Genomic DNA, 23,623 nt, shown 5'->3' on the forward strand with positions numbered 1-23,623 from the left:
GAAGATATTTTATGTATTCTAAATATTTTAATAATATGCCTTTCGCAGTTAAGTCTTTAATTCAACTTGACTGTGTGTGTGTGTGTGTGTGTGTGTGTGTGTGTGAGAGAGAGAGAGAGAGAGAGAGAAAGAGAGAGAGAGAGAGAGAGAGAGAAATCTAAGCAATTTTCTTCCCATATGGATAACAAGTTATCACAATTCCATCCTTTCTCTGATCTTCCTACTACCTCTGACACTGATCAAGTTTTTCTATAAGTGATGATCAACTTCTCATCTATTTATCTATCCTCATGCTAATTCCACAGTCTTAATTACTACAACTTTATAGTGAGTTTTGATATTTATTAAGATGAGTCACACATCTTAGACATTTTTGTCAGGAATACCTTGTCTTTGCCTGACCCTTTGGTCTTCCAGTATAGTTTATATTCAACTTATCTAATCCCACAAAAAAAAAAGTTGAAATTTTTATTAAAACTGCATTGAGCCTATAAATGTTTGAGGGAAACTGACATCTTAATATTAACTTCTCATACATGAGCATGGTGTATTTCTATTTACTTTGGTAACTTGTAATCTCTTCTAATTAAACTGTATTTCCTTCATAAATAACATGTCTATTGTTGCATGTATTTTTATGTCTTCATATGTTTGTGCATCATATATATTTATTTATATACTACTTTATATGTGCTGATAATTTATAGTTCAAATGACTAGTGAATTTTAATTCTTAGTTTACCATGCTCACTTTTCTCAGAACTTGTATAACTGTAGGCTGTTCAAAGTTTTCTATGTGATTAATTGTATCTATGAAAACTTGCCATTTTATTTCCTCTTTCCAATTCCCCTACATTTGATGCTTTGTTCTATTGCTCTAATTCTGTTAGAGATAATGATAAGTATCCAGCTCTCATTCTTGATTTCAAAGAAAAAAACTTTAACTCAGTAAACATAGTTGGAAAAATAAAATAAATATAAAAAATAAAAACAGGAAAATAAGCTTTGAGCACTCACCGCTGAGTATGACGTATGCAGATCAGAACATAATAGACCATTCACCCTTTCATACATGTTTCTTAACTCTTTCATATTTTATAACTTTCTTTCAACATTGCATTTTCAGTAATTTTTGAATGTACCTCTGGTTTATTAATTCTCTAGTTGCATGTAATCTGTTATTGAACCTGTCCATTAAGTTTCTAATTTCATTTATTATTTGATTAAGGTCTGGAAATTTAGTTGTTTATTGGTTATATTTTGGTTCCTCTTTCATTTCCTTAGAATATTAAATGTAATTAATATATTAGCATATATATTTTACTCTCTCAGGGTTGACTGACTATGGCCCACAGACTAGATACAGACATATACCTGTTTTAGAAAATAATGCTTGATTAAAACAAAGTCACACCCATTTGTTTCATACTATTTTGGTTTGTGTTGACCCTACATTGGCAGAATTGAGTTACAATAGACTATGTGGCCTAGAAGCCTAACCTATTATTGTCTGGCCCTTTCTTTTTCAAATTTTCCAACCCTTGCTCTATCATTTCAACATCAGTAAATTCTATAGGTCTTATACTGCTCTCGTTTTGTTTCTTTGACTTTTACTCATGGTGGCTTATTTTCTGGTGTGAAATTTTTGGTAGTGAGCTTATATTTGTTGGAGCTTTGTTTAAAAGAATTCTATTAGGCCTGTTTCTGAGATGGATTGCTCCAGAAAGTATTTGCATTTGTTCTGTTAGGAACCCTGGGGCAAGTCATGTCATAGGTTAATGACCCCCCAGGAAATGGATTCTGAAAGTAATGTTTTCATGCAACTCCTTTACTAGGAGTTCTCATAAAAAAAAAAAAGTAAGGGAATGAAAGAAACTTAGGATAAAGGGGAACTTGAACTACAATGCAGATTTAACAGATTTCATGGGGAACAGTGAAACTGAGTTGGCCCTTCAGCAATGTCTCAAATTAAGGCAAGAGGGACAGAAACTTGGCCTCAACTGGTGTTTGCATGCTGGCTGGCTCTGAGGCGAGCTGGAGCACCTCCCTTCAGCTGAACACAATTCCTTAAGATGGACTCACCAGTGAGTCATCAACAGGCAACACTCTAAAGTTGAGAGAAAGCAGCTTCTAGATTTTTTGACCATAAAATGTAATAGGAATTTTATTCTAAATCCTGTTTGGATATCCATGATTTTAAATTCTCACTTAAGACTAAGTATTTTTTTGTCTGTTCAGAGCCAACTTCAAGACAAACAAGATTCCTTACTCTCCCCCTTCCTACGGCATTTTTCCTAGTCATCTTTTCATCAAGGTGATTATCTTTCAGGTTTTTCTACGAGGATCGTCTGATCTGAATCCCTAACTTTCTCAGTCTTAGGGCATCAGGAATTACCAAGATACTCGTCATTCAGGCTAGTCAATGGCCTTAGTGTTAGTTTAAGCATTTTTTGCCTTTTTAGACTTTCCTTACTCTCTTGTTATGCACAGTAAAACATACAGTGCACACAAATGTGTGTATTCTAGTATTGCTAGCTGTTTTGTATTGGAAATGAATGTCAGGATATTTAGCCCAATAAATTAACCTGACAGATTCTTAGGGGAATCTTAGGCACAACCAAAGTTCAAAACCACAAAAATAATATACTCCAGTGACTATTTAAGCTACTGGGGCCTGTCTTCTTAACTTCCATTATCGAAGTCCTTCAGTATGGTTTTCTCATCATTCCAGGCAAACTTTTTCTATTCAAATCTTCTACATAATTTATAAAACATTGATCACATAGTATTTCATGGTACAATAAAAATATATTATTTATGCCTTATGTATCAAACTAAATTATATATATCCCTTATATTTTGAAACTCCTTTTTCTTCCCCACAAGGGACTTGCATGGAATTTCTACATAAATATCTGTTGACTGATTGATTTATTCTTTTTTGTGGTAATAGTTCCTTCAAGTTGAGACTTATTCTTAAATACTACAAGAGCTAAATTGAAGTATCATATATGAGTTGACATAATATATTGCAAGTCCTTGAAACATAGTGAAGATAATATCTTACTATAAGAGAATAATTTAATGACAGGATTGCATTTATTTTCCTTTCCCCTCTCTGACCTGTGCTAATGGGAAAGAGGAAATTCTCAGACCTAACAATGGAAGTTAATTTCAGAAATGTTCAAGATGATAGTTTACACAAAGCCAATTTCAATTCAATTCAGCAAGTATTTATTGATCTATTACCTATGAGACTCCATGGTAGATATTTAACCTCTAAAGAAAATTTCCTTTACAAAGTGAAACACATCTGTAAAGTTATTGAAGACTGTGTGTTTTTCTTTTCTCTGCTATTAAAATAACTGCAGCAACAACTAAAAAATAAAGTCATTCCTTCACCCTAACTTTAATCCAAGAGTGAAGTCTAAATCTTCGTGTCCTAAGCAAACTGTCACAGGGAGCTTTTTCATGTTCTGAGTACTTTATATTGCAACTATAAACCATGACCAAAGAGGGGAGAACCCATTTAGCTCTCTAGAGTATTCTCTGCCAAGTTGTCTCTTATTTATTGCTTTTTAATGAAATTTTTCATGTGCATCAAAACACAATCTTTCAACAAAGGAACTGCAGCTCTGAGACCCAAGCACTTTTTATAATATAGAAGCTACATGCAAACATTAATTTTCTAGATGGGATTACCTAATGGATTTCTTTGTGCTCAGGCATGAGATTTTTTTAAGTGAGCATCTCATCCATGAGATACAGCAAATATTTTAAACTATCCTATTTTTCTTGTGAACATAGTATAAGTCTTAGCTGCTGAGCATCCTAAATCTTTCCTTCTGAAAGCACACAGTTTTTAAAAAGTGGTCATCAATATTAAGGGACATTTTAGAGAAAGTTTTACAGGAATGATAAAAAGAATACCAATATGTGTTTTTCTACCTATGAAGACTTTGATTTAACAGTAAATTTAGTTAGGTCATTGCTTTCCTTTATCATTTTCCTTTAAAATGGCCAAATTAAATTACTATTACTGTGCAGAGTGCTTTGAGTACATGTAAGAAACAATACGATTCAAGCTGCCTAAACAATAAAGAAAACTCTTTCTATTACACAACAGGAAGTCAAGAGGTAGGACAAGCTTAGTTTGGTTGATTCAACAAAACCACTGAAGACCCAGGCTGCTTCTGTCTCCCCTCTCAGCAGTCCACAGAATCTACTTCACCCCAAAGCTGACTCCCTTCAAAATTCCAGCCAGCCAGTGAACAAGGAAACAAACATTTCTTTGTTCATATTGAAGAATGAATTTTTTTAAACACCACCATTGAATGAAAAACCTTCCTTTAAATTTGATTGTATCCATTTATAGCACTTCCTCATCTACAGAAAGTCCCAAGGGATGATCCTAGCTCTGATGGCTTATCAACACTCATTCCTGATGTAGGATGAGTGTGACTATCTGAGAAAATCGGTCCTGCTTGCATTGAAGGAGGAGAAAATCTTTGGTGAGGAAGTCAAAAGCATCCACTGAAGTCAATGTGATACTGACAACATTAGAAAGGAGTCAAATAAGCCAAGGAAGAATTTTTTTAAGGACATTTTGTTTGAATAAAAATTTTTTCTATCCAGAGGATACAATAGTCATGAGCTTATATATAGTTACATATTGTCAAAATACATAAATCAAGTTTTCAAATTCAAAAATAAGTTGACAAATCCAAAATTATCTTAAGTATATTTAAAAAATTCTATCAAAAGTTGTCAAATTCTAAAGACATTTAAATCTTCTGTTCTCATCTAACATGTTTCGTAGGTGTATATATAGAATTTTTTAGCATTCTTCAAAATAACTGTTTGGTAAAGAAGAACTAAAAACTGAAACTATTATTTGACCTGAAAATCAATAAAATAAATGGTCATACAAACCAAACTAATAACAAACCCCAGAAATTGGACTGTAGAACTAAGGGTAGCAGAGCGGGAGGATGTGGGTGAAGAGCAAGGCATGAGGAGGGCCCAACAAACTGCAGTGGAGGACTATGGATATCATGGTGGTGAGTGTGAAGTGACCAGTCTGAAGCATGTGAGCCTGTACCTTTTAATCATATAGAGTGTTGTAAATCAAAAAGATAAAAAGAATAGCAAGTAGACCTAAAGAACAGAATTAATAAAGAGGCAGAAATTAATTAATTATGGAGTTACATATCATTTATATATATCTCCACGTATATAAAGAACCACAACTGATAAATAAAAACAAAATGATTTTTTTTAAAAGATACAAAATAAACCTTTGAAAAACCTGATTAAGAAAGCTTTTCAAAAAACACAAAAAACTTTAGGACATAGAACGATAAAGATATAGATAAATGTAAGATGTCTTTGTTACAAGACAGGTGAGAGGCATCCCAGGGCCCCTAAACCTGAACTCTCTAAATAGGTTCTGCTACCCACCTCATCAGGACAAAATATTCTCCAGTGTGTATGACCTTCAATAGAAAAGAACTTTAATACAATTAGTGTGCAATAAAGAAAAGAGAAAGAATATAGTCAAAAGTTTCTCCATGAAACACACAAAATTACACATCCCCTCATGGTAAAGTGCCCAGCCAAACTGGGTTGGCCCAAAGCAGGACCACTGAGGCACAAAAGATTGCCACAAGTCTAAGACATCTGGTGGGGACTGGACCCATAAGCATGGGGCAGAAGGGACCAGGCAAGTCTGAAAGGGAAAGAGCAAAATCAAAACTCAAGTCAAGATAAAGGCTGCCTTTGTCAGCTGCCCCATGGGTATCTCACCCACATCTCTGTCTCTTTCAAGTATCTCCTTCCATGTCCCCAAGTCTCTGGTACAAGTCCAAGGCTGAGAAGCAAGATTAGATTCTTCGCCTGTCTCTCTGCTCCATGTTCTTGCAGGTCCTCTTCTTGATCTCTTTTCCTCCTTCTCCCTGTCTTTCTAGCTTCTCTTCCCTGCCCAGTTCCACCCTTCCTTAGGATGGGGCTGAGAACCTGGAACCTCCCCTTTCCCTGGGGATTACCCCGTTATATCTTAAATTATGACATTTTGATTTTTAATTGATAATTTGTATTAATATATCTTATGAAAATGATATCAAAATTAATTCAAGAACCCTAGAGGAGAACCGAACAAACCAATAACCACAAAAGAATTAAATTATACATCTGTACCAAAGCACCAAAATAAGAAAGAGATCCCATTTTGAAAATTGGAGTCAGTATATTCTACAGAATAGTCAGAAACATAATTTCTATGTTATTTAAATTGTCAAAGTATATTGCAAACATGGAAAAATTTCTAGTTAACTCCATGAATTTAGTATAATGCTGATACCAAAACCAGATAAGGGTAATTCAAAAAAGAACATGGTTTTTGTTTGTTTTTTTAAGTCTACCTTATGAATAGGCATAAAACTCCAAAATAAAACATTATCCAATAGAATCCAGATGTTTTTAAAAATGAATCTTATAAAAATTGCTGAAATTATAAAATGCTATCAAACCACTGTGTATACATGTATAAATGTGAACAAAAGAGTTTGCAGTGAACTACAAGAATTTATTAATAATGGCTATTGGGGGAAGGCATAATTTGAGGTTGGAAGGTTGAAAATTTGAGAACTTGGAGAGAAACATTTCATATTCTGTAGTATGTAGTAAATTTTACAAACATGGCTTCATAAATTGGTTCTGTAACTTACAAAAAAATTTTAGGGCTTCATTACATAATTATTTGTAAAAGGTCATGCCAGGAACTCAAAGGAAAAATCTAGAGCTTTGCATCTGTGTCTCTGAAGGGAGTTGAGGAGGACTTTCAGTTTCCCCATAAAACAGAGATGTTCTTCCATAGGTTGCATGGTAAGGCGTGGAAGAACAGCAGCAAATACGATTGACATCAAATTCAACACAGTCTCAGAGCTTTAATGTGTAAAGTCAACTGGGAGCTCAACTCTCCTTCACAGAGGACAATGAGGCCCAGACAGATTATATAAATCTGGAGATGGTGTTCTCTTACAAACTTCTCTTATGTGGTTGCATACATTCTCCTATGACATTTCACAAGATGCTTTAACTTCAATAAATTTATTTAATATTGCCTTACTTATGTAGTTCCTAGCTGTGCATAAGAATTAGTAATCAAACTTACAACAAAACTTGATACTAGCATTATAAACAACACAATCTCATTTGTTCTGTAAGGCAAGGGGACAGAATGTTGTGAGTATATCATTAGTGAATACACACTTATAATTACTCAGTGTTTTGTTATCAGGGAGATCCTGCCTGTATACTGTATCATTGAAGTGTAATTTAGAACTCTTCTTTTTTGTAGGGCAACTTTCTGTAGACTCTAGGATAGAAATATCTATAAACACATGTGCAAGTGAGTAGCTGGTTGCCCATTTGTCTCTTACATTAACCCATATTCAGACCTTTGATTCCTTCATTTTAATTACAAAGAGCAGTCAAGGGGGGGTTAAATTGATGTTGCCACCTAGTGGTTGAAAAAAACTGGTAGATCACAAAGAAAACCTCTTCGTTTTCCTTAGCCATGAGCAGCTGGTTTCTCTCTTATGATAAATACTTCACTGGCTGAAACTTTCCCGTTTGTAGTACTGAATTATTGTTCACTTCAAAAAAGAACTAGCACCAGGTCTATGGAAAGTAACTTTCCATTTGATGAAATAAATAGGAGCACTTATAAAGAAGTTATGGGATAGCTACTCAATGGAAATACTACTCAGCTTTTTTGATAGATGAAATCATGCCTTTTGGGACAAAATAGATGGATCTTGAGGTGATTATGCTGAGTGAAGCAAGTCAGAAAGTGAAAGACGATTACCAGATGGCTTCACTCATTTGTGGACTATAAATAACCAAAGAAAACAAACTGGAAAATACAACAAAAAATGACTTAGATTCTGTGAAAAATATAGTGGTTACTAGAGGGGAAGGGGAAGGAATGTGGGTGGAGAACACAGAGAGGGCCTTGTGATAGCTCGATGGTTCTAGAACTTCGATGGTGGGAGGGTGAAGCATATACACATAGGGAGGTGTGAAGCTATGCTCCTGAAATTATGTAGTTTTGCAAATGAATGGTAAATCAATAAAATGTGATTAAGAATAGAGTATACAAAAAAGATGTCAAAATGGGACATTTGTGGGGCATTTGGTTTTAATGCTGAATAAAAAGCTCTTGTGGTGTTTTTGTTAGTGGTTAGTCTACCAACATAGTTGATCGATTTATAAAAAATTATGACATTTCATAGATTTTCCTAACAGTTTTCTTGCTCTCCATTCTATGATAAGTCATCAAACATGATAAACACATTTTTCAAGTCACACCTGAGTATTTCTAAAAGCTTGGATGAAGTGAATTATTAATGATAAAAATGACAGAGCTGGGTTTGAGCAATCACTTCAGGGTTAAATAATCCCTGGGGTGGTCCCCTTTCATCCTATACTCAGAGAAGAGGAACTGATTGTCAATTTGAATTAGCCATCATTTTGAAAAAAAAAAAAAAAAAAATTCTTCCCGTGACTGTAAAACGGCTACAGATTGCTTTCTTTGCACTCTTGAGGAGCTGACAGGGTCCCAGATGGAGGTGTTTTTCAGCAAGCTGTCAAGTGATCCATCCCTCAAAAACAACCATATCACCCAGTAGAGTTGTCTTTCTCTGTCTTTCAATATAAGAATTATATTCGGTCAGCTGATAGGAGCCAGGATATGATGATCCAAGAAAAACAAAGGTCAGATAAATGTGTACCAGGAATGAAAAAAAAAAAAAAAGTGTTACCACACTTAAATTCCAAAGTTCATATTTGCAGTTATTTTACAGTGACTAAATTTTCTTTTCCCTCTACTTTCATGTTTTCTTTCCAGAAAAATGAACTACATGACACTAATATGAGAGGTTATTTTATATAAATTATTAGAGCAGTTGTACCTAAAACAAAATTATCAAGAAAGGGTAATTTTAATTCAAGAACTAAAGAAGATAAAATTGAGAGTAACAAAGCTAAAATGTTGGATTGAACACACAGGATCATTCCCAGACCAATCTAGAAGTTCCCTGGGGGTCTAATGCGCTCTATATCAACCTTAGATAATTCTGGCCATCTAAGTATTAAAACCATGGAAAAGCATGCAAATTTCATTCTTATTCCTGGTATGCTTTTTTTGGATTGGAAAAAGAAGTTATGGGTGGACAGTTTTTGTTTTATGCTATCTGTGTGTGTGTATATATAAAATACTATTTTATAAATATTAATCTACTTTAGATTAAGTCATTGTAAAATGTCATATAGGATTATGAAAAAATATTCATTCCTTGTATAATTTATTTAAACATAAGGAAAGTTTCCTTTTCTCTGGACGTTAACTATTCTAAGTGATTTCCTTTCTACCAATCCATTAATAAATGTTTAATAATGAGTATTATATATGCTAGAGTTGTGTTCCCCTATCTGTGTTATCGTGACATAACTAAAAATTGATAATAACTTCCTGACAGTCTGGCACACCTTGGGGAGCTGTCACCACCAAAGAGAACTCTCTAGAAGACCACATGACACTTTAGTCTCCTTAGACAATTCAGGATTTTTTCTGAGAGAACCTTAGAGTGTTCAAATAAAATTTCAACTGCAATAAAATTGTAATGGCGATGAAATTAATTTAAAATTGTTATCACTTTTTAAAAATTACAGCTGTGACTATCTCAAGGCACACCTTAAACTACTGATGGCAGTCAAGATTGGCTCCCACATGCCAGTTGGGGAGCTCTGCAGCAGAGAATCAAGATGCCCATAGAAAAAGACTTATCTATACTCTTTCAGTGTGGAAAGAATCCAAGCCAGAAATATTCCATAACATATGGATTTTATATGTCATCTCATTGAAACTCACATTCTTTTTCGGCATTAAATTTTTTTTAAAGAATGGCTTTTCTGTTGTCATCAAGAAGTTTCTTTCTTGGTTCTATTCTAAGCTATTCATAAAAGTTCTGTCCTTGTTGCCACTGGGTCTGTATTTTTACCTTTCTCTGCTTAAGTGAGTTAATGATTTTTAAAAGCTGGTGAAAAAACCAAATAGTCTTAAGATGGGAGAGAAAAACCAAAGCAATTAGAAGTAACAAATGCTAGATGAAATACCTGCTGGTCAGCCCAAAGTTTTGCTGTTTCTCCTTAAAGGCAATGGCAGTTTTTTCAGAGATAAGAAAATAGATGTGACTACATCTTTATATTTGAAAGGTAAATATCACTATTATTTCCTTCCTTTTATAGCGATAAGGTGATAAGGCTTATTCCCAACACAGAAGAGGAAGTGTATGCACTGAAGAAAATATACCACCAACTTAAGGTACGAATGTCTGTTTATTCACTTACCAGGGGCTCTCATGTGCAATGTGCTTACGTGGCTTTGTTGACTGGTACTGAATAATTGGAATTAAGCAAGAGAGAAATATGTTACTTATCTTGAAAGGGATTTTAAAGGATAGCTAAGGTTGCTCCCAAAATTATCTATCTGAGCCACTATCTATTTACAGGTTAATTTAATTTTCATCTTCCCTAGTAGAACTGTTTCATGAGAAAACCAGCCTAGCTGTAGTCTCAGTGAGGGTCTGGAATATCCTAGATGTGCAGTCAATTTTAAATTAATGAATGTAGTTTATAATCTCCCAGAGCTTCACTTTACCTTCTTGAAATCTTCCTGTTGATATCTAGACACTTTCCTTCTAATTAAAACTTCAAGCAGAAGTGTATTGAGGAAAATAAGTTAGAAATTCAAGTTAATTAATTTTTGCTATGTTTCAGTGGGTCTGATAAGAGAATTTTTTTTTGGCAAAGGTTGAAGGGCTCTGACTATTCAATCTTTGATAAATTTTATGGATTTGAGAGTTAGTTTTTCATTTCTCCATTATTGCACATAGTTGAGTGTTAGTTTTAGCTAAAAGGTTTTGATGGGAACTGTTGGATAGGTTCTTTTCCATGCCTACCAAGAATAGAAGCAAGCCCATAAAATGTGTGGTAGTTTAGCTTCATTGTAATGGATAGCAAAGCAGATTACTAAGGAGGCCTCATTAATCTTTAATATGGGATTAAAAAAATATTGTCCTGGATGACTGAAGTGCTGCCAAGAGAAGGTATTAACATGCTGGTGAGGGAGGGACAGACTGAGTGGTTTCTGAAAGCATTTGTAATCATCAAACTTTCCAGCTTTTTTTTTTGTTCGATTATTCTCTTTGGCATCCTCCCTTCAAATATTGAATTATTTGCAAATGAAGTTTTGAGCTTTTAGTTTATTTATTTCCTTTCTTCATCCTCATTCCCAGCCCTATACATGCAATGTCTAGTTTAAGTATAGTGTCACATTACAAGGGCCCAGAGTAAGGATGCAAGAGTGTGGTCTCCAAATTGGTATGATTTTTGTCCAGTAACAGAAACTGTGGTTATCAAGCCTTTCCTAAGCCTTTCCTCCTCAAAGAAGCCTCTGCTTCTGGATACCGACATGAACATTCCTCTGGTCATCCATAATCATCAATCACGTCATAACCTTTCAGCAGTAAATTCTGAAGGCTAAACAGTAAAGGAGGGACTCAAAACTTGCAAAGAACTAAAGCAAGTTTCAGGTAGAAGTTTCTGTCTCCATTGAAATAGTGTTTTGGATATACCTATGGAAAATAGCCACTTTATCCCTTAGAGTTCAATACTTCAGAAACAAATATTTTGAGCCAATTATTTTTTTAAGATTTATTTATTTATGCATACAAGAACTGGGGTACAGGCCAGAGGTGTAGGGGGTGTGAGGATTCACCAGACACAGAGTGGGGAGCAGGACAGAGTGACTAAAATACACTGCTGAAGGGAACAGCGGGCGAGTCAGGAGATGTCTGCTGTACCATGTGGGTAGCTCCCTGGCCAGGGATAAAACTGGTGCTGCAGTGGCCGTGGATAGCTTCATAAGTTGCATCTTAACCCCTTGTGTCATCAGGGAGGCCCTTGAGTCAATTATGGAAAAATTTATCAAAGGATTTCTTTTTTTGTGATTTGTGAATATATTTGCATGGAAGGACTTATAAAGTTGAGAAAATGAAATTGCATATTTGTGTGATGATCATCTACCATCACCAAAAGCAATAAAATTACATCAGTGAGAACTATGAGGGTTGCTTATAAACTCATGAATTATTGTAAATGGAACCAACAGCTATTGAGCACAAATGTGACTATGGACACTGATGACAACATATTTACATTGGGCCATTTTGTACACATTTAAAGAAAAACAACCTTGCATAATGCTTTCATATAGTCCTTAAGAAAATATAGTAAACTTGGAGAGTTTGGATGAAAAGGAGCTTAGAAGACAACTCAGTGGACGCAAAGGGGACTGGTGAGTAAGAGAAGGCAACGTGAAAGAGAGTACAGTTAATTCTAGGATGTTGATGATGCTCTAGTAATTATACTCCACAGAGAATGAATCCAGCCCCTCCGTGATTCTGTGCCATTCACAGTGCTAAGAACTTTCTATAAATTGCCTCATTTGAACAACCCTGTGAGGTGGGTAGTAGCAGTATTGTTATTCTATAGATGAGGAAACTGAGAGAGACAAACAGGAAAGAACTGGATGTTTGGAATGGAACACATGTCCAGACAGCACCAAGCCCTCCAGAAACTATGCAAGGCCAGCCTCTGGCGTCTCCTGTGACTCTAATCAAGTTCACGGAGCAGAAGAGTAAGGTCATTTGCAGGACAGTGGATTCTAGTCTCAGTATGTGATCTTTATGCTCTTCTTTATTCTTTGTGTCTGGGGCACTATGACCACGTCCAGGCACAGTGACTTACAGGAGGACTCTCACCCCTCTGCCTGTACTCCATTTCACAGCTCTGATTTGTTGTAGCAAAAGGATACAAAGCAAAATCAGCAGAGAGGAAAGGGATGAAGTCCAGGAGAAGCCAGGCACAAGCATCCAACAATTGTCTCTCAGTGGATTCACACAGGATATTCTTAATTATCCCAGCAACAAGTTGTGGTAACATATGTAAAATATTTTCTATCAAGGATCCTTTTTTTTTTTTTAAGATTTATTTATACAATAGCTGGGGTACAGGCCAGAGGCGTAGGAGGGTGAGAGGATTCACCAGTGACAAAGCAGGGAGCAGAACAGGCAGACAGACTGAAAGCACTGCTGAGGGGAGCAGCAGGAGAGACAGGAGAGGTCTGCCACGCCATGTGGGTATCTCCAGGGCCAGCCGGGAATTGAACCTGTGCTGCAGAGGCTATGGACAGCTTCACAGCACTGTGTTCAACCCGCTGCGCCACCTGGGAGGGTTTTATAGACTTCATCCCTGGGGTTTTTGTTGGGGTCCTGGAGGCTCCCTCTGCCTAGCCCATTCCAGAATTCCAGACTCTCAGAAGGAAAGCAGGTGTTCAGCATGAACTGTACTGTTTACCTAGTGTAGGCAACAGTGAGTCACTCTTCTCGGTGGTGGGAACCCTCCCCATATCTAAGTTCCTGATGGCCTCCCAGGGTCAATCTTGCTGCCGTGCTCATGACAGCAGCTTCAGATCACTGTTAACTCTTTTCCACACATTTCATCATTTCCTTTCACTAAAGAAATATTTTACTGGGCTGAAGTTTGAGGCACTGAGCGTAAAAATTTCTGTCTAAAAGCAAGTTAACAATGTCATTTTAAATTCAAATAATCGCATCAAATGATCCACTTACACTACTGAATGCAGAAATTCTGACCAGGCAAAAAACAGCAGACTGCAGAAAAGAAAATATGACTGTTATTTCATATCCCATTGAGCTAATGGGACAGAATTGGGAGAATTATAAGCAGCTCCTTTGTATAGCCTGAACACTGCCGTAGGAGGGAAGGGAGGAGGATTTTCCAAGAAACTTTTAGTTGCCTTCTTTCCCTGAAGTGCAGAGTAGTAGGCAAAATTCCCAGATGGCCCTCAAGATTTCTTCCCGCCTGATTAATGCACCCTGCATAATTCCTTCCTTTAATGTCGGCAGGCCTGGTGAATATGATAGGATAATCATTCCCTTGATATATTACACTAAGTGGCAGAAGAGAGATAACCCATGGGTAGTCCTGATCTAATCACATCAGCCCTTTAAAAGCAGAGCTTTCTCCAGCTGTTCACAAATGAAGTCAGAGAATCACTTCTTTTGATCACAAAGAAGAATAAAACTGTTGGGCTGTGACCTGCCCCTGGCAGCCACATAAAGAAAGCCAATGGACTATAGGAGATGAGAGTCATTTCCACCTGACAGGCAACAGGAAATGGAGGTGTCCTTCTTAAACTAGCAGAAACTAGATTCTGCCCAAACCATGTGATTTTGGAGAAAACCCTGAGGTTCAGATGAAAACTGAGCACAGCCTAAGCCATACTTTGATTCTAGCCCAGTGAGACACTCAGAGTCCAGTCAGCTATGCCTCCAGTTCTGACCTGCAAACCTGTGATATGACAGATGGTGTTGTTTTAAATTGCTCCATCTGTAGTACTTTGCTCTGCAGCAAGAGTAAACTAATACATGTAGTAAGGTAGCAATCCCATGCCTTGTCCTTCGATGTCCCAGTTTAATAGCGTTTATGAATGCCTTTAAGCTAATTTTTCTGATTTCACTAGCTGTAACCAAGCATCTTTGCAAAAGATGCTTAAGCTATAAATTTACAATGTCTTATCTGAAACTAACAAATGCAAAATGCATGTGCAATGTTGAAAGGAATCTGAGAAGGTATGGTCAAAGCATGGCTAATTAGACATAGAACTGCTGTTACAAAGCTGGTTACTTTCCTAATTAAATTTTATGGTTTTGCTGAAGAATTAAAACAAGAAAGTTAAACAGAAAACCATGCCCCCAGAGAACTGGATTAAGAAAGCACCAACCAATTAAATTGTTAATTAAGAGCATAACCATGATTTAAATAAAGTTATGATGGAAGGGGAACAGTTAGCAGGTGTGCAAAATTAGAGTCAGAACACCCTGCCTACATTTCTTCACAAATTCTTTGTGTTCTGAAGAAATAGAAATGACTTTATATAAGATCACAAAGTTTTTATTATAGAATTGACACATCCCCATTGAAAGAAAAATGAATGATAATTCTGGTTTTGGTTTTCTCAACAGGGAAATTTTGGATTAAAAAAAAAAAAAACAACAAAAACTGCCCTGTATCCAAAAAGTATGTCATTTTTTTTTAAGAAATGAAACATAGTTTCAAAAATACTAGTTGGTTTGTCAGGTATTATTGAGTGAAATTTCAAAAGTCATAAAATTCCATGGAAGAAAACTGCACTTTATAAGAGAAAGGCCTCATCCCTACTCCTTTGCTGCTGCCTTTCTAAGGTACAATCTCCCTTCTCAGCTTTGTGCTATTGAATGCCCTCTTCTCGATCCCTCTTTGGTACACACCCAAATCAGATACCTGGACCTATGTAGCTTTGTTAAACCTGCAGTCCTTAGCTGCTTACAAGTTCAAACCTCCAATTGGATGGTTTAGTTGATTGGGAGACTTGTGAAGAAGATGGGCCATAGATTACATGCTATAGTGGTTATTTGTTCCCAGTTTCTAATGAACAAATAACCAGTTACTTTAGAAATTGGTTCTCCACACTGTAGACAAGGTGCTCTGTCTGGGCTACAAACCTGGCTGTGTCATATTCTCTCCTTAAAACCATTCTCTCCTTAAATATCCCCCATTGTTAACAACAATAACTCCCAGCCCAAATTGTGTACTGAGTCAACCTGCAAGGTTTTTCTAATATTAGGCTTCAGTGCCAGAGAACCTGACTCAATTGCTCAGGTGAGGCTTGGTTAATGGTATCATTTTAAAGGCTCCTTAGGCAATTCTGTAGGTAGCCAGGATGGTAAACTACTGGCCTAGGAGATAGACTTCAAACTCTGACAGGAATACTTACAGCACTTTACAACCCAACTCTGCCTGCTCTCAAACTAACGCCTTTTCTCAAGTCATTGCACTTGTCTGGAATGTTCTTCTCCACTTGGTTTACCTGATGAACAACTATGCAGAATAGGCTAGACTATCAGGTTCTCCTTGAATTCTTCGACCCTCGGTGAGTCCCAGACAGACATATCCTAGCATCTATGTCACTTTCCCAGTCCATCCTCACTAGAAAGAATTTCTTAAAGATCTGAAACATTTCAGATCTTTGAATTGTATATGGGGATAGGGAATCCCTGAAGGAAGAAAAAGGGGTGTATCTTCAGCTAGTGCTAAATGTGCAGTCAGGCCCTTACCCCCAAGAATACAATCCAGCACTCCTTCTTCATCCACCATTGATTTTTTCCTTTTTTTCCTGTTCTTTACAAGCCACTTTCTATATTGTTGTGATTTCACCTGGAAAAAAACAAGGACTGGACAGCATAATGAATTTCTCACCATTTCCACTTTTAAAGGTCATTACCATGTGGTCAAAGATAATGAAAAAAAAAAAAAAACAGATGAGGTTGCTTTTTTCAGAGATGGAGATTAGGCTTCTTGGTGACTGAAAGGTTTTCTATCAAGTATACAGATTATATTTTGGTGCAGTTTCTTGGAACCATGAACTAACAGCAGCCTTTGCATATTTAATCAACCACAGTTACAAAGACAGTGCTTGATTAAAGAGGGAATCACTGCTTTCTACCCTATTTCTTTGTTGGTTATGTTAATGTGGAGTGATTTCCACTGCCTTTCTTGGTTTTAGAGGTCATTGTTAGAAAAATGAAACAATCACCACAACGTTTTTTAGAGAAATGGGTCACTTCCGTAGTAGCTGATATCAGGGTACGAGCATATAAAGGAGTAGCAGTGAATTAAAGGGATTGATGATCATCTTCAAAATGCATTTATTAAATACTTAACCATGTGCTCTCTTGCATAGGTCAAATGTGGGAAGTAACTCACACAGTGAGTGACACTATGAGCTCTGGAGATACACATCCTGCATTCACATCCAGGCTCTTCCTCGTACTAGCTGTATGAGTGCCAGCAAATTACCTAATTTCTTTGTGCCTCTATTTCTTAATCTGTAAAGTAGGGAAATCCAGGAAGAATTGATTATTCCCATTTATGTAGCCCGTAAGTGACACCCATATATCTCTGTGCTAAATTTATTCTTCCTACCAGACTGAGAACCCCCTGAGAGCAGACTACTTACTATTCATCTTTGGACCGGATCAATGTCTGACCTACCTTTGTTACCCTGATGCCTGGCAGTAGTAGGGACTCAACAAATCTTGAATGAGTGAGCAAATGTAGTTCATTCATCCATTTAGTTGCCTATAATTATAATACAAACAAATCTAAGTTGGATTCTAATTAAAAACATGTATGACTGAATAAATTTCCAATAATATCAAAAAATGAAAATACAGACAAATAAGAATTGTAGGATGATGGCTATGGGAATACTAGTGAATAATCAAGGGTACAAAGTTAGTGAAATGATCCCTCTTTTTAAAACAGAGGAAATTTTATGAGGGAAGTAAGATTTCTGTAAAAGCTTGATGGTAAGATTCTTGAGAGAATCATTTCTAAAATCTGTACTATTTTATTAGAAACTCACATAACTTTGAGATTTTGCCTTCAGGTGTTGACTAACTCAATGAATACAATAATGCTAATTACCAAAAATTTTAATTTGAAAATCAGTACTTAGGTATTCTGCCTAGGAGACATTTTTGTTTTATATAATCAAAAATGTCTGTGTATCTCTTTAAGGCTCTGACACACTTGATTAACAAATCTATTCCCTTCTTATAACCTAAAAAACAGCTATTGCATATGTGGCAATTCTTTGTGCCCTAAAAAATTTTCAGAGCTGCTTTTGCATATTCATCAGTTACAACCACAAAGACTTTTCTTGATTAAAGAAGTTTCCTGTTTTCTACCATTTTGTTTTTCTAGCTGTGTAAATGTAAAGTGATTAAAATTCTCATGGTCCCACGAATATATTTCTTAGATGTTTTTCTGATAATTGCATTTTCTTTGAGGCTATCTGATTATGAATGTTCTTCTATTTTTTTTTCACATTTCAGTCACATTTTGAAAATAGACTGTGATCTGAGCTAAGAGTCAGCATCATGTTCTTGACAAAGAAGAAAGACGAAGCACAGAGAGCATGGAGCATATTCTAGTAGCCACAAACTATGTCCCAGTACAGGGATTAGTGATTTTTTGTTTCCTTAGAGAATGTTGAAAACAACAGCAAGAGGGGCCTCTGGGTTGAGAGACTGGGCTGAGACTTTGTCGATTGTGTAAAGGATGATACACTGATGGAGCATGCCTTGGGTTCTAAGGCAGGGAGTGAATCAATAGGAGAGTAAGCAATGGAAGGGCAGGATATATTTTCTTCCCTCCCTCAGTATTCCATTGCCTTCTTCTCTAAAACTCCATTCAAGAGCCTCCCTGGTAGCGCAAGGGGTTAAGACACAACCTAAGAATCTAACCACAGCCACTCTGGCACGAGTTCAATCCCCGGCCAGTGAGCAACCCACGTGGTGCAGCAGACCTCTCTTGACTCATCCGCTGCTCCCCTCTGCAGTGTATTTCAGTCAATCTGCCTGTTCTGTTCCCTACTCTGTCTCTGGTGGATCCTCTCACCCCCCGCATCTCTGGCCTGTACCCCTGTTCTTGTATGCATAAATAAATCTTAAAAAAATATTTAAAACTCCATTCAATACAAGCATGTTGTATTGGACAATCAGGTCAGTCAAGGTTAAGACAGGAGGCTAAACCTATATCAATAATTCGAACAGGAAAATTTTCATATAAGGTCATATTAACTATGTTTTAAAAGGCATAATAAATGAATTGTGAATGCAAAGAGCAGCTACTGCCCCTAGAGAAGAGGAAACATATACAAGGAAGAGACTAAGAATTTCCCCTCCAGCCCTTTTACTCTCCTATTCTCCCAACACTGCCACCACCCCCTTATCTAAAGGCTTGATTAGTATGTTTAAACCATCTAGGTATGTTTTATCTTGGTATATTTAAATGGTTGGCAGAGAACATAAGAAAATATTTTTCTGGTATAAAGATGTGAGTAACTGGAATAAGTGCTAAGATTGGGAGAGAAATAGTGGCAATGTGTGTGTTTCTATTTTAAAAATCTCAGAAGGACTATATTTCACAGTTCTCATTGTTTATCATATTCATTGGGAAAAAATATTGGGAGAATAAATTTACAAAATATAAAGACTAAAGGCAGATTTGCCTCTGGAGTCAGTGGCCCACTGAGTGATGGAAAGTTTTCCCAGGGTGCCAGACAGCTAGATTGTTTTTTTAAAAAAGATGCTTATCATGTACTTGCCAAAGTGTAAGTCCAAGTGGGACTCCCACATGCCACCACAAGCAATGCCTCAGGAGAAAGGCAATAGGCTAGAACCAAAGAAAGACGCACCTTCCTCTACTGTCTTGCAGCGTTCCTCGAAAGCCCTCTCATAACCAAGACAAAGATGAATCAGCTACCAAAGGATAAATGTTTTTAGGGTCCAGCTTGAGTGTTACAGAGAGGAGGGTAGATTTAGAGCTTGAGAGGCAATATATTAATAATCTTAACAGCACCTTTGGTAGGCCCAGGGATATGGTGGTTAACAAGATAAGTTAAGGTCCTTATTATCACTGACCCTACCATCTAAAGAGAAATATATAAAAGTGGAAAAACCATAGCAAGATATAGGTGGAAGGGCAATATATAAAGTCCCTCCACCCACCAAAAAATGAAAAGGGATTTAACAATTATTATGTACTTAAATTGCCAAGTATTCTAAGTACATATGACACATGTTATACCTTGTACTTTTCACAGTTTAAACCAAGGTTTGAATTGTTCTAGTTTTATAGTTGAAAAGTCCAACTATTCTCTTTTCTATTCCACACAAGATTTTTCCAGTTTAAGGAGTTCCTTTTGAACATGATTTAAGGTGCAGTTAAAATTTTCACCTGAAATTTTTATCATGTTTAAAACAACTTTTCTGACATTTGGTGGACAGCTGAGAACAAGAAAGGAAAGTGAGAAATGTAGGTTGATGTTGGAGGGTCCAGGTAGAGGTCTGGGTATTTGCCACAGACAAACATGGCTTACTTTACAATTCTGTCCAAAATGGTATGGGTCTAAGAAAGTCAGTCATCTCTCTTGCCACCTCCAGCAACCTATATTCTTTTTTGAGGTCTTGGTTAGTACATTTAAGCCATTTAAGTATGTTTATCTTGGTATATTTAAATGATTGACAGAAAACGTAAATTATTTTTCTATATGAATATATGAGTAACTATAGTAGGTGCTGAGATTGAGGGAGGAAGAGTGGCAATCAGTTTGTTTCCATTTTAATAATTTAAGGTTGACCCTACATATCACAGTTCTTATTGTTTATCATGTTCATTGAGAAGAAATATTGGGAGAATCAATTTACAGAATAGAAAGGAAACACTCAGTGATTTTGGAATAACAATATATTTTAGGGTCACCTAAGCTTCCTTCAAGAGTATAAGAGCTCTGATTGGTCGTGAGATCAACTGGACAATGTTAGTCAATTTAAATAATATACACTAACTGTTGACTTTCACAGGACTTAGGATATTGCCTAGAGAAATTTTTGTTAGTAAATCATACAAATAAAACGAGGCCTATACTATACAACCATAAGTGGACTCAGTCACAGATGAAGAATGTAAGAAAACACGAGCCAATGTTAATTCTCTGACCAGTAATATTCAGCCAATTTTTCTTCACCAAACTTTTGAGTAGTGGTTTCTAGAGAATGTCCATGAAGCGGGAAGATGGCATCAATGGGTAAGAAAAGAGCATTATTTGAGTGATTTATAATCAGGAGTCTGAGTAACTTGACTAAAACAGCAGAAACTTCAGAAATAAAAAATTAAAGTAGTCCTAAAGAAAAATGCAGAGAAGTTTTTGAAAAAAATCAATTGTAAGTCACACAAAAGAAAAACCAAAGATCAGAACAAAATGTGAACTTACTGTCAACAGTGAAGAGATACACATATATAAGCTGGTGTGCCTGTTGCAATGGAAGGACTCTGGGCCTTCAGATTACTGGAATGTCCTCTGTATGGCTAGCTGTTCGGTTTATAACAAAACTGTCTTGCCTACTGGGCACTATGTTTCCAACTTCCCTTGCAGTTACTTAAGTGTCATCATACAACTGAGAATAACCGATGGAATGTAGGTAACATGGGTACATGGGTACCTTTACTGTTACTGAATTTCTGGGTCAAGACTTTCAAGAAAGGAAGCTTCCTCCACACTTTTTGGCTGCTGCCAAGATGGATGTAATTAATGAAGCCCAAAAGGATGAGGGAGCCATGACATGGAACATTTCTGGATCCCTGAATCCAGATCCTGAATTTCTATATCAAGGAAAACTGCCCACATTTAGGGAGTATGCACCTTTGTCTATTACATAACCAAGGAAAAAAATATATGTGTGTGTGTGTGTGTGTGTGTATATATGATATATATATGTTACCAAGGAATAAACTTGTATTTGAGTCATTTTATTTGAGTATTGTAGGAGAAGATAAATAATTTTGCCTTACCCTCTGACTTTTTAGCTGAGACCTCTTAATAGACAGATTAACAAGAGAAAAACAGGATTTTATTAACTTGTATACCTCACATACATCAGGAATAATCAGGAAAAAATGGTTCACTCCCTGAGGTGGCTTAAAATTTAGACTTAAATACCATCTTAATGGGAAAAGGGGATGGGAGGCTTAGGTTTTTAGGGGAAAGGGTGTAGGAAAGATGAATGGACTCTTAGAAGAGATAGGAGGTATGAGAATGTATGGCAGTTTGTCTGAGTGTGGTGTCAATCTCTGCTCTCCTGTGATGAGTTAATCTTCCCTCATTAATGAAACTCCAAGGGAGGGCATTTATGAAAACTGAATTCCCTTTGGAAGATCTGTATTTAGACAGATAAGGGGATTTCAAAGAATACTTCTCTACCTGTGCTGTTTTGAAATGCTTACAGCTCAATAGACCAAAGCAGCATATCCTAAACTCCTACATATTTGGCAGGGGGGGGGAGTGACATTCTGCTCATTACAAAAGCAAAAAATATATGATATTAGCTTAGCAGATGGGCAGTAGGTGGAAGGAACATAGATATCACAATTGTGAAAGAAAGACACCAGTGTTGTGCAGTAACAAAGTATTTGGTGACATTTGATAAAACTTTAAAATAACTTGAAAAGTATTAAGAAGTGCCTGCCTATTAACCTCATAGCTCTAAGGAAAGTGGTTGCAAATACCCATGATGTTAGCATGTGTTGGTTTTTCTCATTGTTTATGAAAGGGTATTACAAGAAAACTAACGAATTGACCCGTTTACATTTTCAGAAATGAAAAAGAATTGGGGGGTTATAAAAAGAGCAGGGGAATCAGACTGCTTGTAGATTCTAAATATGTGAAAATGAAGCAAAATGGTTTTGAGTAAAAAAGATTTATTAAGGTTTCTCAGATTTGCAAAGTGACATAGATTAAGGGAATTGTTTTTCTACTCAAGTCTGTTTCAAATGAATTTGGAGAGAGGAGGCCAGACATGAAGGCCAAGGAACAAAAAACATAATAAAACAGTTGAGGATTACATCAGAAAGAACTGAAAATATGGTTGCTGTCTGTAGAAACAACAGGAAAACAACACAAAATATCACATACCTGACAAGAACATTTGCTAGATGGAGCCATATGCAACTATCAGAACCCCAGATTTAAGCCAGAAGTAGGCTGTGTAAACTGTCTGCCTCCAAAGGGGCATACTCACCAACATGTACTTCATATGTGGTTGTGAAGAGTAAGCAAAGAGTACTTCCTAGAAAGTTCTAAGGACAACCATGACAGGACAGGTAGCTCCTCCCAAAGAGTAGATAGAGCCTTGGTCCCATCTAGGACATTCTCCACTGCTCCAATGCAGGGTGTCCTTACCATGTATGCCCAGGTAGATGTCACCTATGGGTGAGTGACTGCACACTCCCACCTCTCCCTGTTGTTCCTTATTCAGAAGGGAGATGCTATCTCATATGCCCTGTCTCTGCTCACCATTACACATTACACAAAGGGAGGTGGGGGGAGCAGGGATAACCTGCCTTTCCATCTGTACATCTCAAAGTGTAAGGAGCCACATCTGGACCTGTTGGATAAGAATGTGTAACTGAAGGGAATTTTGGGTGTTCCCTTCAAGCAGATTTCTAGTAACTAAAAGGACATACTGATTAGTCCGCAAAAATCTAATTCTTCTGGGTCCGTATTTCCTACCCTCCCTCACAGGTAGTATGAGTGAGTTCTAAGCATTGTCGAGTAAGCAAAAGTGTTGAGTTTTGTCAACAGATGAAGGCTTTCTATCCCCTCTTCACGCTTTCTCTAGCCATTTGCTGTGCAATGCAAGGCCTTACCATATATAGAGACACAGAAGGAATGGAACTTGGTCCTTTAATCACCACAGAGCAGAAATCAAGCTACCAGCAAGGAACAACTGTCTCAGAAATAAGGGAAAACTGTTGTGTTTGTACAAATCTACATTTTAGGTCTATTTGTTGCCATAACTGGTGTTACTCCAAA

At 36.7% G+C, this 23,623-nt stretch overlaps 1 protein-coding gene across 1 annotated transcript in view; it reads left to right on the forward strand.

Annotated features, from left to right (window-relative positions):
- CPA6 (carboxypeptidase A6) overlaps positions 1 to 23,623 on the forward strand; it is a 267,113-nt gene that overhangs the window by 98,810 nt on the left and 144,680 nt on the right. The window contains exon 2 of the mRNA XM_054692202.1: positions 10,309 to 10,384. Coding sequence (XP_054548177.1) covers positions 10,309 to 10,384 — 76 coding nt within the window. The remainder of the gene's footprint in view (positions 1 to 10,308; positions 10,385 to 23,623) is intronic.

The sequence above is a fragment of the Talpa occidentalis genome, unplaced genomic scaffold, assembly GCF_014898055.3.
Source record: "Talpa occidentalis isolate TD23 unplaced genomic scaffold, MPIMG_talOcc4v2.1, whole genome shotgun sequence".
In the NCBI taxonomy this organism is placed as follows: domain Eukaryota; kingdom Metazoa; phylum Chordata; class Mammalia; order Eulipotyphla; family Talpidae; genus Talpa; species Talpa occidentalis.